This window comes from Chlorocebus sabaeus, chromosome 16, assembly GCF_047675955.1.
Source record: "Chlorocebus sabaeus isolate Y175 chromosome 16, mChlSab1.0.hap1, whole genome shotgun sequence".
Classification (NCBI taxonomy): Eukaryota; Metazoa; Chordata; class Mammalia; order Primates; family Cercopithecidae; genus Chlorocebus; species Chlorocebus sabaeus.
The window spans coordinates 75,234,916-75,249,408 of NC_132919.1; the positions used below are offsets into that span (position 1 = coordinate 75,234,916).

The 14,493-nt window shown below is 52.4% G+C and overlaps 1 protein-coding gene across 8 annotated transcripts; it reads right to left on the reverse strand.

The window, feature by feature from the left end:
• Positions 1-96: 96 nt before the first annotated feature.
• On the reverse strand, positions 97-7,301 carry PHOSPHO1 (phosphoethanolamine/phosphocholine phosphatase 1). Of its 8 annotated transcripts, XM_037993691.2 has the most exons (4): positions 6,982-7,262; positions 5,776-5,865; positions 3,388-3,498; positions 97-1,750 (listed from the first exon to the last, which is right to left on the reverse strand). In XM_037993691.2, the coding sequence occupies exons 3-4, from the start codon at positions 3,430-3,432 to the stop codon at positions 992-994; spliced, it is 804 nt and encodes a 267-aa protein (XP_037849619.1). In that variant the 5' UTR covers positions 3,433-3,498; positions 5,776-5,865; positions 6,982-7,262; the 3' UTR covers positions 97-991. The 8 variants fall into 8 exon arrangements, with proteins under 8 accessions (XP_037849619.1, XP_008011243.1, XP_008011240.1 ...); XM_008013052.3 differs by lacking the exon at positions 5,776-5,865 and having other exon boundaries at positions 6,982-7,301; XM_008013049.3 differs by lacking the exon at positions 5,776-5,865 and having other exon boundaries at positions 97-1,877; positions 6,982-7,301.
• Between the last annotated feature and the right edge of the window lie 7,192 nt (positions 7,302-14,493).

Genomic DNA, 14,493 nt, shown 5'->3' on the forward strand with positions numbered 1-14,493 from the left:
GCACTTGCCCAAGAGTGGGAACCATCTCCCTGACTTAAGCGGGACTCTCCTAGAGCACCTCACTCTCAACTCAGACTGACGCGCCAGAGATCTCAGTCATTTCTTCCCCCTTCACCTCCTTTATAGTTGTAAAACACCAGAGGAAGGAGGGGCTTGGGTTTCGCTGGTTCTGCTTAAAAACATCATGGCTTTCTGTTCCATGGGGGTGGGGAGGGGGATGCGTGGAGGGCCCAGCCCGCAAGGGTGACTTTGGTGAAGTCCCTGGTCTCTTGCTGCATAGATGAGGCTGGGGTGCAAGGAGACACCATCACACGCTGCGAGGTTATTGGCTGGCAGGACCCGCGCCGGACGGTGCGCTACCTCGTACCACCACCAGGAGGCGATTGTTCCCTCTGGCTTTTCCGTTGGGGGTGCTAGAAGGGAGTGCGGGGGTCGGGAGGCAAGAGGGTGTAGACAGCACAGAAATAGTGTGGGGTCGCGTTGGGTGAAGCAAGATCGCAAAGGCCTAGGGCCATAGGTGGAGACCCTCTTCTGTCCGTGGGGAGTCCTTGTGGCCAAGAGAATTTCAGGATCCTGGGTTCCCTCCACAGCAGACTGGAAGGGGGGCGGTCACGCAGCCCGAGGCAACAGTTACAGCGGCGGGAGATGTTCCTTCTCTCACCTGCCAGGGAGCCCCGTCCTCCCAGTTGGTAGGACCAGGAAACACTGCTGCCTTCCAAGGTTTGCGCGCCACCCCGCGATGGGTCAGACTCCAGAACTCAACCGTGCGCAGTGGAGCGGGGGAGGCAGCCGAGGTGGGTTAACTGCATAGATAGGGACGGCTCTGAGCCCCCTTCCCCAAGCCCCTAAAGACGAGATTCCAGAAATTCCCAGAGGGACATAGCAAAGCCAAAGGGAAAAGAGAGTAGTAAAACTAACTTTGTCTTTCCCGAATCCCCCTTCCCCGCCCCCTCCAACGTTGGCCGGGGTGCCCCCCTGCAGGCGGCCAGACTCAGCACAACTTCAGCACCTGTTGCAGGTGGAGGCGTACGTCGGCGGCCGTTTCCCAGGGCACCACGCTGGCACGGAACGAGCTGGGCTCGGCCTTCTGGGCCTCCTGAATGAGGCGGTGCATGGGGTAGCCGCGGCGTGGGAAGGCCACGTCACCGCCCGCCAGCAGCCCCATGGGGCAGAAGTCGTTGGCGCCGTCGCCCACGTAGAAGAGGCGCTCGAAGTGCACGCCATCGTGGGCCCGCTCGCGCAGGTAGTCGCTGAGCACCTTGTGCTTGCACATGTTGGCGGGGCATCGCGTGCAGCTGTGTGTGTGGAACGGCCGCAGAGCCAGCAGTCCCCGCGCATCCGGCCCGGATGGATTGCTGAGGATACGGCGGAACAGGCTGTGGTGGCCGGCGGCGCGCAGCGCGCTCTCCACGCCAAAGGTGTTGGCATCGGAGATGAGAATCACCTCGAAGCAGGCGCCCTGTTTAGCCACAAACTGCAGCAGGTCGCCCATGCCTGGCGACAAAGGGATGGCTTCGTAGATGGCACGCAGGTCCCGCGGTCGCACACCCTGCTCTCCCAGGTACTTGAAGACGCGCTGCATGTACTCGTTGTAGAAGCCCTCGCGGTAGGTGGCTCGCAGGCTCTCCGGGAGCCGCTGGCCTGGTGCGGCGCGCACAATGGAATCGTCGCTGTTTTCGTCCACGATAGTCTCGTCGAAGTCGAAGGTCAGGAGGAAGCGCGGCGCGCCCTGCGCAGCCATCCCGCCGTCCTGGGAGCAGGGGGGAGAGCAGCAGGAGGAGGAGGAGGAGGGAGCAAGCGAGAGGGGGCGCGGCAGGAGCCCGCCCGGGAGAGGCTGGTTAGCGGGCCACGGCCAGAGGCGCTGGCACATCCAAGACCTGAGGAGGACCCAAGTCTGGTTAAGCTGGGAGGAGTACCCAATGCCACCACCTCTATCCCCAGCCTTCCCTGACTACCCCCGTGGCACCTCTTAGTTAACTGCACCGGGGTTTATGCCCAGAGGGCTTCCCGGCACCTGTTTTCGGTACTCTCATCAGGGACCAATGGGGCTTAAAAAGGGTCAAAAGAAGGGAAGAGCAGCTTCCAAGGATCACCACTTTGGGGAGGTTTCTGGACTGGACTGTTTTGGAGACTTCCAGTGGCCCCTGTTGTTCGTGTGGATCAAGAGAGGGTGGTGGGAACTCTCCCCTTCCTCATTCCCTGAGGCAGAGTCAAGGGAAACCACCCATCCACCCAACTGGACCGGCTTCCCCATTCAACTTTTGGGCTGTGGGGAATCTATGGCTCTCTGGGAGCTGCTTCCAGCCCAATGGCACTGGACAGAGGTCTAGGGATGGGGCACAGCTTCTCCAGGGAGTTTGAGGGCCCTGTGCTGACAGCTCATCACTAATCACTTGCCAATTCCCCAGGAAGAACGTGTCAGCGGGTGGGGTTTCTGCCAGAGTCCGAAGCAAGCGGGCAGCAGGAGAAGCAGTGGGGCTTGGGGAGGTAAGAGCCTCCCGCACCAGGCCACGACATACCTGGGAGACAGGTAAGGGAGAAGAGAGAGAGCAGCAGTGGCTGAAAAGGCAGAGGAGTGGGAAGGGCCAGGTAGTGGGGACTTAAGGGGTGTGGAAGAGAGGGCTGAGAGGAAATCATGCTAGGGGATCTTGGAGACAGACTGCTGGACAGGAAGACAGAGTAGGGGTAGGGATAGGGGAGTTCCAGGAAGTGGAGACCTTGGGCCAGAGTCATGTTGGACGGGAGGGTAGTAGGCAGCAAGGGAGAGGACAGAGGACAACAGGGGACATGTCAGGGCACAAGGAAAGGCAAGCAATGGAGGCAGCAAGAGCCCTCAGCAGCAAGTCTCCATCACTTTTGCCTGCCAGTGTGTGAGAGGCGCAGAGGGGCAGTGAGCAGGTGACATGCAGCTTCCAGATACCCACACACTGCTTTTCTCCCGCCCAGCTCCCACCCCAGTTAATTGAGATGGGATTGTTCCTCTTTCTGGTTTCTTCCTAAACCCCTCTCTCATATTCCTGGGGTGCTTATGGCCTGGCACACCTTGTGAAACAGAAGCCCAAGCTCCTCATTTCAGAGCTGGGATTTCGATTGGCTATCTGCTGTCCTAACCAAGCTGTCCCTTCCACCTCATCCCTAGAGTCACCCTATGGTCTCATCAACATCCAGTGGGCATTTCAGTGGCCCAGGATCCTTCAAATTGCAGATATAAAGCATCAGGACCCCACACCTGGGATGGAAGCTTCTAGGAAATCATGAAGCTCCAGTAGAGGTGAGGGTAAACCTGAAATGGGCTGGATAGGGCCTCTCCCAAGGCCCTATGGAAAGGTGATGGAAAACTGGGGGCTGAGGCCTCATCCTAGGAGACCCCCAGAGGGACCCACTTACCCTAGATAGGCAGCGGAGGCCAGAAACTGGAAAACAGCCACTCATTGTTGGTGCATTACGTGGGCACCACCTGTAGGAACTCTGTTGGCCTCCAGCCGTCGTCAAACGTTCCTGACAACCACAAAAGTTCATTTGAGGGTGCCCAGTCAGCTGCCTTTGCTTCCACAAAGAATACCCATCTGGCCCTGGTCCTTCTGCTGAGCCACAGGAGGCACTCCCACGGTCTTAGCAAAAACAACCCCTCAAATAGGCCCAGCACCTACAACTCTAGAGAGGTTTCAGATGGTATCAGAGACCCAGAGAAGTTAACTGACTTTCCAAAAAGTCACCCATTGTAAATGGCAGACCGATCTCAAACCCACATCTGAGCCTGAGTCCAGTGCTTTTTCTCTAGTATCATCATTGTCCCTTAAATGTGTTTGACACATCATAGTTTACAAACTACCTTTACTCATATTCTCTCACTACTCATTAATCATAAATTCAGCCAATGAGAAGGGCTCAGAGAGGTTAACTAACCAGCCACACTGTCTACAGGGGGCATAGACTGCTTTGTGAACGCTTGACCGCAGCTTTGCCTTCTTTGTGCCCTCAAAAAGGAAGATGACCAAAGCTTACTATACCATAGCTGGGGTCTGGGACCCCCAGTCAGGTCTCACAGGTGATCTGGGAATGGCCTCCCTGGTGCTCTCAGGGGTCCAGTAGTCAGACAGGAGAGTCAGGTTGAAATCTCGGCTAGACTTTGGTGTGGCTTTGGGGACTGGGTTTAACCTCTTGGGGACTTCACTAAGAGAGCGGCAAAGGATACCACCTACAACTTCCAGTGCCTCTCTACTCTCCCACCTGTGCTCCTGGGGTTGAGTGAGACCAGAGGCAGCTGGGACAAGATTTGGACAGATACAGAGAGCCAGGAGACAAGACCTGGAGAGGAGCAAAGGTCTGGCTGGCTGCTGCCCTCTGGTGGTAACAATGGTGACTGTAAACCCCTCTGTCAAGGTGACACTCCTCCCCTGACTATCCAGGAGGGAGAAGCAATTGCCCCAGGACAGAGACAGGGACATCCCAGGAGCAGGGCACAGGCTCTAGCACTATCCATCTTGTAGCACCCCCTCCCTCACAACACCTGGACCACACATGTGTTAAATCCTTCTGCAGGGATGGAATGCGGCTCTCAGTTTTTCCCAAGAACTTCTAATCTAGGAATTGGGAGAGGTGGTCAAAGCTGAATGAAGCAGTGGGCAAAGAGAGGGTGAGGGATGGGAGAGAACAGAGGTTAAGGAGGAGGTGGGAGAGAAGGGGAGGGTTGCATGAGGGACAAGGAAATGGCATGGGTTGGAGCTGTCCCCAGTCCCTATCTGGAGGGACTTCCAACCTTCCAGATTCCCAGCTGATATCACATGTCCAACCTCAGCCAGGCGATTTGTAAGAGAAAGGTCAGAGATGCCACTCCCCTTGTAAAAGCAAACAGGACAGGCACATGCAGCACGTGGAGAAGCAAGGGGCAGATACAAAGATTCCAAGGGGTCACCAGCAGCTACCCAGGGACCAGCTTTCCGTGGAGAAGCAAGGGGCAGATACAAAGATTCCAAGGGGTCACCAGCAGCTACCCAGGGACCAGCTTTCATCCCATAGAAAAGGGTCTCATTACTTTGCCCTCTTCCTTCCTTCCTTTCTTTCTTTTCTTTCTCTTTCTTTCCTTTTTCTTCCTTCCTTCTTTCCTTCTTTTTCTTTCTTTTCCTTCCTTCCTTCCTTCTTCCTTCCTTCCTTCCTTTTTTCTATTCTATTGACCATTAATTATGGTCAAAACTTCTCATTTTTTCAACCAGGCAGGGTGGCTTAAGCCTGTAATCCCAACACTTTGGGAGGCCGAGGCAGGCAGATCACTTAAGTCCAGGAGTTTGAGACCAGACTGGGTGACATGGCAAAATCCTGTCTCTTTAAAAACAAAAATGAGCTGGGAATGGTGACTTGTGCCCATAGTCCCAGATACTTGGGAGGCTGAGGCACGAGGATCACTTGAACCCAGGAGACAGAGGTTGCAGTGAGCTGTGATGGTACCACTGCACTCCAGCCTGGGTGACAGAGGGAGTAACCCCATCCCCAAAACACACACACACACACACACACAATTCCTCATATGTCATCATAAAAGACAGTTACATTTTTCTGCTAATAATAGTATCTAGGGGATTCAGTTAAACACTTATTGTTTGGTGAGTTGCCCTTGTTTCTTTTAGTCTCTAAGGCAGAAAGTCAGGCATCTTGGGTTTCTTCCCCTGAAAACTGAGAAGACCATGCTGTGACACCTCGTCCCCACCCCACAGGAGTCAGAGGAACCCCTTCCCCTGTTGGACTTTGGCTCCTGTGATGTTCCAAAAGGCCTCTCACCTCTGACACCTTTGTTCTGAGTCATCAAATCCTTTTGTGGTCACCAGAGTCCCTCAGAGTAGGGGGCAGGATCTGAGCTTCTCTAACAGGCTAGAGAAGGGAGAACGGTTTCTAGGGGCTTGCAGGGAGTCCATATTCTAGTCCCACCTAAAAGTAGTGCCTACCTCCTTAATTCTGCACTGAGTCAGATTCCTGCCTGCTTCTCCCGCCTTTCACACAAATGCTCTTAGATTAAATATGTGGGAAGGGGGTGGGAGGGAAACAGGCCCCTCTCTGATACAGGCCCTAAGTTTGAAATTCCCTTCTTATTGGGTGGATGGAGTTCCTAGAAAAGTTTTGGCATAGTTTTCCACAGGAAATGTGCAGAATGAGGATGGGGAGGCGAGGACTCCAGAAAGAGCACGGTAACAAGCCCTCTCTGTCCCAAAACAAGTCTCCTTGTACCAGTCCCTAGAAATCAGATCCAACAACTAAGCTAGAATTCCCTCCCTCTCCCAGACAGCGTTCCCAAACATGACCATCTTCCTTGCTCACCACGCCTGAACAGCAGATAGGAAAAACAGAGGCCCAGAGAGGTCAAGCTAACATCCTGGGGGTCACACAGCATCGGAACCGAGATTAGAACTCAGGAGTCTCTGGCGCCTTTTGGGAAAATTGCAGCTGGAGCTCCCCCCTTGGCCCTGGAGACTCCCGTGGGCTGACAGCTTGCGGTCCTGACCAGCTGGTGGTGGTGGCCCTGCGCCCTGGTGCCAGTGAGGCGTCTGGGTCTAGCAGTCACCTCTGGGCACTGCCTGGCTGGGAGGACAATCTGGGAGGGGATCCTAGGGGCAGGGGCAGGGGCAGGGAGGTGGCAGCTGCCGGTTGGGTTGGGGGAGAGATATTTTTAGAGGTGACTAGGAAGCCAGCACTCTGGCGCACCCCCAGCTGGCGGGCGCTGGGCTCCAATGCGGGCGGGGGGTGCGCGGCTGGGGAGGGGTATTGTGGGTGGCAGGGAGCAAGGGGACACCAATTCCTTGGCTTTGCCTGAGTCGGGGACGGAGGGATACCCCAGCACTATGTTCCTGGGTAGGAGAGAGAAGGGCACTCACTCCTGAGCTCCAGAACTCCCCCACTGCCACGCGCGTGAAGGAGCGCCTTCAAACTCCACAGCCCCCACCCCGCGCCGGGACCCCAGCCCTCCCCTATCTCCCGGAGCCCAGGACTCACGTGGGGGCGGCGGCGGCAGAGGTCTGTCCCGGCCGAGTTTGGTGTGTAAGAAGTGGGGAAGGGGGCTAGCTGAGGTATTGGGGCGCCGGATGGAGCAAGGGGTGCTTACGGGAATTGGAGGGGACGCGGTGTCTTATCCACCCCCGGATTTCTGGGCTCCGGCTCACGAGTCCCTCCAGTCCCGAGGGACTGAGGACGATGTGCGTCTGAGCCGTCCCCTCCACTTGCCCCCCATCCCCCCGGGCAGCCGCCGCGTCCCCTTTAAATGCCCGGGAGCCGGAGCCGGAGTCGGAGCCGCGGCCGGCGCTGCGGCTGCTGCAGCAGCGGAGCCCACCGCAGTCCCCACACGTCACAAGCGACTGTCCAATCACAGAGGCGCCGGCGCACATCAAAGGGGCGGGCCGCCCGAGGCCACGCCTCCCTCCTCCCCCGGAGGCTCCCGGAGCGCCAGCCAAGGTGGGATTGGGCGCTTGGGGAAAGGGTAGCAGGGTGGCGACGGAGCGCTGCCCTTCCGAGGAGCGTGGGTGGGGGCACCCTCACTAGAGCGGCTGTGGACATACGCTAAATCCCTGCCCACACACCCCAAATTGCCAGGGCTGTGGACTTTCTCATCCGCCGCCTCCAGGGCTCCTGTTCCTGAGATTTGCAGAAGTGCACCTCCACCTCCTGCCCATTCCGCTCTCGGGTCCTAAACCCAGCGGCGCAGCGTCCTGGCCCGGCTCTCGGGACCCTTTCCCCAGGTTATAGGTTACTGAGGGTTGCGGGGGGTAACGGGAGGAGTGACTCCCCCTCCTCCGCCCGTAAAGTTGGTGAAGGGGGTGGTGACAGACAGTTTGCCCCTTTTGCAAATGGCACTATAAATAAAAAACACACTTTCTCCCCTGCTGCCTAAGAATCAGTTTCTCCCCAACCCTAATCTCCTCCTTTTGGCCCTCCCAGCCTGCTAGTGAGGAGAAGGAGAAAAGATTGTGTTTAGAGAGGAAAGACGTGAAACTGGTATTCACTGAGAACGTACGATGAATTGGGCGTTCGGGTTAGGTCGCTGCGTTTATGGCTGAATGTTCACAACACTCGATACATTATTTGCCTATAGCCGTTCAAACCCGGACACACCTGACTCCACTGGGCCACAAAGGCGTGTGTAGGTGGGGAGAATGCACTTTGGAAGGCCAAGGTGGAAGGGTCGCTTGAGCCTCGGAGTTCGAGACCAGCCTGGACAAAATAGGGAGACCCCATCTCTACAAAAAATTAAGAAATTAGCTAGGCATTGTGGCATGCACCTGTAGTCCCAGCTCTACTTGGGAGGCTGAGGTGGGAGGATTGTTTGAGCCTGGGAGGTCAAGGCTGCAGTAAACTGTGATCACACCACCACACTCTAGCCTAGGTGAAAGAGTGAGACCCTGTCTCAAAACAAAACAACAACAACAACAAAAGTGAGCTTGTCTGGGGTCACCCAGGTGGTAGGGCTGGGGTATCAACCTGGTTGCCTTATTCATCACCCCATACTGTCCGTCTCATTGTCTGTCATCCCTCCTCTCCTGTAAGCAACGTGAGGACCATGTTTGTCTTATTGATATACCCCCATCCCCTAGCATAGACAGCCTGGCTGGTACACAGTGGGCCTTGGATGTTTGTTGAGTGAGGCCAGGTGCAGTGGCTTATGCCTGTAATCTCAGCACTTTGGGAGGCTGAAGCAGGTGGATCATTAGAGATTAGGAGTTTGGGACCAGCCTGGCCAACATGATGAAACCCCATCGCTACTAAAAATACAAAAAAAAAAAAAAAAAAAAAAAAAAAAAGGCCAGGCATGGTGGCATGCACTCATAATCCCAGCTACTCGGTACTCGGGAGGCTGAAGCAGGAGAATCACTTGAACCCAGGAGGCAGAGGTTGCAGTGAGCCAAAATCATGCCACTGCACTCCAGCCTAGACGACAGAGCAACACTCCATCTCAAAAAAAAAAAAAAAAAAGTATGTTGAATGAAACAAGTCCCCTGCTGTGTTTAGCTCCAGGTTAGTACTCCATTTGTGTTCCTTCACTTTGTCTTCACAATAACAGATTGTTCCAGTGTTATTCCATTTTATTTTATTTTATTTTATTTTGTTTTGTTTTATTTTATTTTTGAGAAACAGTCTCGCTGTGTCACCCAGGCTGGAGTGCAGTGGTGTGATCTCGGCTCACTGCAACCTCTGCCTCCTGGGTTCAAATGATTCTCCTGCCTCAGCCTTCCAAGCAGCTGGGATTATGGGTACCTGCCCCCATGCCCAGCTAATTTTTGTGTTTTTAGTAGAGATGGGGTTTTACCATGTTTGCCAGGCTGGTCTCAAACTCCTGACCTCAGGTGATCAACTCTCCTCAGCCTCCCAAAGTGTTGGGATGTTGGGATTACGCGTGTGAGCCATCATGCCCAGCCCTATCCATCCCCACTTTTTTTTTTTTTTTTTTTTTTTGAGACGGAGTTTCACTCTTGTTGCCCAGGCTGGAGTGCAATGGCGCAATCTCCGGCTCACCACGACCTCCGCCTCCTGGGTTCAAATGATTCTCCTGCCTCAAGCCTCCTGGTAGCTGGGATTACAGGCATGTGCCACCATACCCAGTTAATTTCGTATTTTTAGTAGAGACAGGGTTTCTCCATGTTGGTCAGGGTGGTCTCAAACTCCCAACCTCAGGTGATCCACCCACCTCGGCCTCCCAAAGTGCTGGGATTACAGGCATGAGCCACCACGCCCAGCCTATCCATCCCCACTTTATAAAGAAATTGAGACTCAGAAATAAAAGGATTTTTTCAAGGTCACACAAGTGCCCTGGAGGCAACTGATTCCAATCCTAACCTTTTGAGGCAATTAGCAGCAGTTTCAACCTGGTTTCCTAATTCACTGATGGGGTTAGGGAGGGTAGGCAGATGACTTCCTGTGGCCACTGGTGGTTTCAAGTTTTTACTGCCTGGCTGAGTTCTGCCTTCAGCCAGGTGGTGGGAGTGCCAAAGCTCATGGGTGCTACCTACAAACCACCTTTGTGAAAAAGCTGTAGAAACTCCTAAAAGCCAGCTGGACGCGGTGGCTCATGCCTATAATTCCAGCACTTTGGGAGGCCAAGGTGGGCGGATCTCGAGGTCAGGAGTTCAAGACCAGCCTGGCCAACATGGTGAAACCTTGTCTCTACTAAAAATACAAAAATTAACTGGGTGTGGTGGCGTGCACCTATAATCCCAGCTATTTGGGAGGCTGAGGCAGAAGAATTGCTTGAACCTGGGAGGCAAAGGTTGCAGTGAGCAGAGATCATGCAGTCAGGCCTCTGAGCCCAAGCTAAGCCATCATATCCCAGTGACCTGCATGTAGACATCCAGATGGCCTGAAGCAACTGAAGATCCGCAGAAGTGAAAATAGCTTAACTGATGACATTCCACCACTGTGATTTGTTTCTACCCCACCCTAACTGATCAATGTTCTTTATAATCTCCCCCACCCGTAAGAAGTTTCTTTGTAATTCTCCCCACCCTTGAGAATGTACTTTGTGAGATCCACCCCCTGGCCCCAAAACATTGCTCTTAACTCCACCGCCTATCCCAAAACCTATAAGAACTCATGATAATCCCACCACCCTTGCTGACTCCTTTTTCGGACTCAGCCCGCCTGCACCCTGGTGAAATAAACAGCCTTGTTGATCACACAAAGCCTGTTTGGGGGTCTCTTCACATGGATGTGTGAGACATTTGATCCCGAAAAAGAACTATCAGGCCGATTCCCCGGGTATACCTAGGTGAGATTACATGGTTTCCTACCTAGTTGAAGGGCTTAAAAAGGCATCTTACAAAGCTGTTAATTATGACAAACAAAGTTACCCAAGGTAAAGAACCCAGCCCAGTTCATGGCCCGTTTGGCAACAACCCTTAGACACTTTACCGTCGTAGACCCAGAGGGGCCAGAAGGCTGTCTTATTCTCAATATGCATTTGATCACCCAGTCAACTCCTGACATTAGAAAAAACTCCAAAAATTAATTTCCAGCCCTCAAACCCCCACAACAGAACTCAATTAACCTTGCCTTCAAGGTGTACAATAATAGAGTAGAGGCAACGTATTTCTGAGTTGCAATTACTTGCCTCCACTGTGAGAGAAACCCCAGCCACATCTCCAGCACACAAGAACTTCAAAACGCCTGCACCACAGCGGCCAGGTGTTCCTTCAGGACCTCCTCCCCCAGGATCTTGCTTCAAGTGCCATAAATCTGACCACTGGGCCAAGGAATGCCCGCAGCCCGGGATTCCTCCTAAGCCGTGTCCCATCTGTGAGGGACCTCACTGGAAATTGGACTGTCCAGCTGGCTCAAGGCTCTGACTGATTCCTTCCCAGATCTTCTCGGCTTAGCAGCTGAAGACTGACACTGCCCGATCGCCTCGGAAGCCTCTTGGACCATCACAGACGCTTTGGGTAGCTCTTATAGTAGAGGGTAAGTCTATCCCCTTCTTAATTAATACAGAGGCTACCCACTCCATTACCTTCTTTTCAAAGTCCTTTTTCCTTTGCCTCCATAACTGTTGTGGGTATTGACGACCAGGCTTCTAAACCTCTTAAAACTCCCTGACTCTGGTGCCAACTTAGACAATACTCTTTTAAGCACTCCTTTTTAGTTATCCCCACCTGCCCAGCTCCCTTATTAGGTCAAGACATTTTAACTAAATTATCTGCTTCCCTGACTATTCCTGGGCTACAGCCACACCTCATTGCCACCTTTTCCCCCAGTTCAAAGCCTCCTTCACATCCTCTCCTTGTATGTCCCCACCTTAATCCACAAGTATAGGATATCTCTAGTCCCTCCTTGGTGACAAATGATGCACCCCTTACCATCCCCTTAAAACCTAGTCACACTTACCCTGCTCAATGCCAATATCCCACCCCACAGCATGCTTTAAAAGGATTAAAGCCTGTTATCACTTGCCTTTAAAGCATGGCCTTTTAAAGCCTGTAAACTCTCCTTATAATTCTCCCGTTTTACCCGTCCAAAAACCGGACAAGCCTTACAGGTTAGTTCAGGATCTGTGCCTTATCAACCAAATTGTCTTGCCTATCCACCCCGTGGTGCCAAAGCCATATACTCTGCTATCCTCGATACCTCCCTCCACAACCCCTCCGTAACTCATTATTCTGTTCTGGATCTCAAACATGCTTTCTTTACTGTTCCTTGCACCCTTCATCCCAGCCTCGCTTCGCTTTCGCTTGGACTAACCCTGACACCCATCAGGCTCAGCAAATTACCTGGGCTGTACTGCCGCCATTACTGACTGCCATTACTTCAGTCAAGCCCAAATTTCTTCCTTATCCATTACCTATCTCGGCATAATTCTTTATGAAAACAGACATGCTTTCCCTGCTGATCATATCTGACTAATCTCCCAAACCCCAACGCATTCTACAAAACAACTCTTTTCCTTCCTAGGCGTGGTTAGGTACGTCCACCTTTGGATACCTAGTTTTACCATCCTGACTAAACCATTATGTAAACTCACAAAACCAAACCTAGTCGACCCCATAGATCCTAAATCCTTTCGCCACTCCTCTTTCCGTTCATTAAAAACAGCCCTAGAAGCTGCCCCCACACTAGCTCTCCCTAACTCATCCCAACCCTTTTCATTGCACACAGCCAAAGTGCAGGGCTGTGCGGTTTGAGTTCTTACACAAAAGCCAGTACCGTGCCCTGTAGCCTTTCTATCCAACAACTTGACCTTACTGTTTTAGCCTAGCCCTCATGTTTGTGTGTAGTGGCTGCTGCCGCCCTAATACTTTCAGAGGCCCTCAAAATCACAAACTATGCTCAACTCACTCTCTACAGTTCTCATAACTTCCAAAATCTATTTTCTTCCTCACACTTGACGCATATACTTTCTGCTCCCCGGCTCCTTCAGCTATACTCACTCTTTGTTGAGTCTCCCACAATTACTATTGTTCCTGGCCCAGACTTCAATCCGGCCTCCCACATTATTCCAGCTACCACACCTGACCCCCACGACTCTATCTCTCCAATCTACCTGACATTCACCCTGTTTCCCCATATTTCCTTCTTTCCTGTTCCTCACCCTGATCACATTTGGTTTATTGATGGCAGTTCCACCAGGCCTAATCGCCACACACCAGCAAAGGCAGGCTATGCTATAGTATCTTCCACATCTATTGTTGAGGCTACTGCTCTGCCCCCCTCCACTACCTCTCAGCAAGCCAAACTCATTGCCTTAATTCAGGCCCTCACTCTTGCAAAGAGTGACTACGTGTCAGTATTTATACTGACCACATATCCTGCACCACTGTGCTGTTTTATGGGCTGAAATGTTTCCTCACTACGCAAGGGTCCTCCATCATTAATGCCTCTTTAATAAAAACTCTTCTCAGGCCGCTTTGCTTCCAAAGGAAGTTGGAGTCATACACTGCAAGGGCCATCAAAAGGCATCAGATCCCATCGCTCAGAGCAACCCTTATGCTGATAAGGTAGCTAAAAAAGCAGCTAGCCTTCCAACTTATGTCCCTCACGGCAGTTTTTCTTCTTCTCATCTGGTCACTCCCACCTACTTCCCCACTGAAACTTCTACCTATCGATCTCTTCCCACACAAGGCGAATGGTTCTTAGACCAAGGAAAATATCTCCTTCCAGCCTCACAGGCCCATTCTATTCTATTGTCATTTCATAACCTCTTGCATGTAGGTTACAAGCCACTAGCCCACCTCTTAGAACCTCTCATTTCCTTTCCATTGTGGAAATCTATCCTTAAGGAACTCACTTCTCAGTGTTCCCTCTGCTGTTCTACTACTCCTCAGGGTTTGTTCACGCCCCCTCCCTTCCCTACACATCAAGGTCAGGGATTTGCCCCTGCCCAGGTCTGGCAAATTGACTTTACTCACATGCCTCGAGTCAGGAAACTAAAATACCTCTTGGTCTAGGTAGACACTTTCACTGGATGGGTAGAGGCCTTTCCCACAGGGTCTGAAAAGGCCACCGTGGTCATTTCTTCCCTTCTGTCAGACGTAATTCCTCGGGTTGGCCTTCCCACCTCAGTTTCTCAAGTTCTTGGTATTCAGTGGCGCCTAGTTTTACCTCAAACTGCCACCCTTAAGTCTCTCTTGAAGTAGATAGAAGATCTTCAGTGACAAAGTACACTCCAATACTTTCACCCTGATGAAGTCCTATACTTTACTTTTATACTTACTCTTATTCTCATTCCTGTTCTTATGCCACCCTCTACCTCTGACCAGCTATCTCCACCACACTATCAATCTCAGTCAGTCTCTCCCAGCCGTTTCTAATCCTTCGTTAACAAACAATTGCTGGCTTTGCATTTCTCTTTCCTCCAAAACCGCCAAGGCCTCGACTTACTCACTGCTAAAAAAAGAGGACTCTGTATATTTTTAAATGAAGAGTGCCGTTTTTACCTAAATTAATCTGGCATGGTATATGACAACATAATAAAACTCAAGGATAGAGCCTAAACTTGTGCCAACCAAGCAAGTAATTACCCTGAACCCC

Excerpts from the sequence above, each read along its gene's own strand:
- PHOSPHO1 (XM_008013049.3), bottom strand. The coding sequence starts at position 1,870 with ATGTGCCAGCGCCTCTGGCCGTGGCCCGCTAACCAGCCTCTCCCGGGC.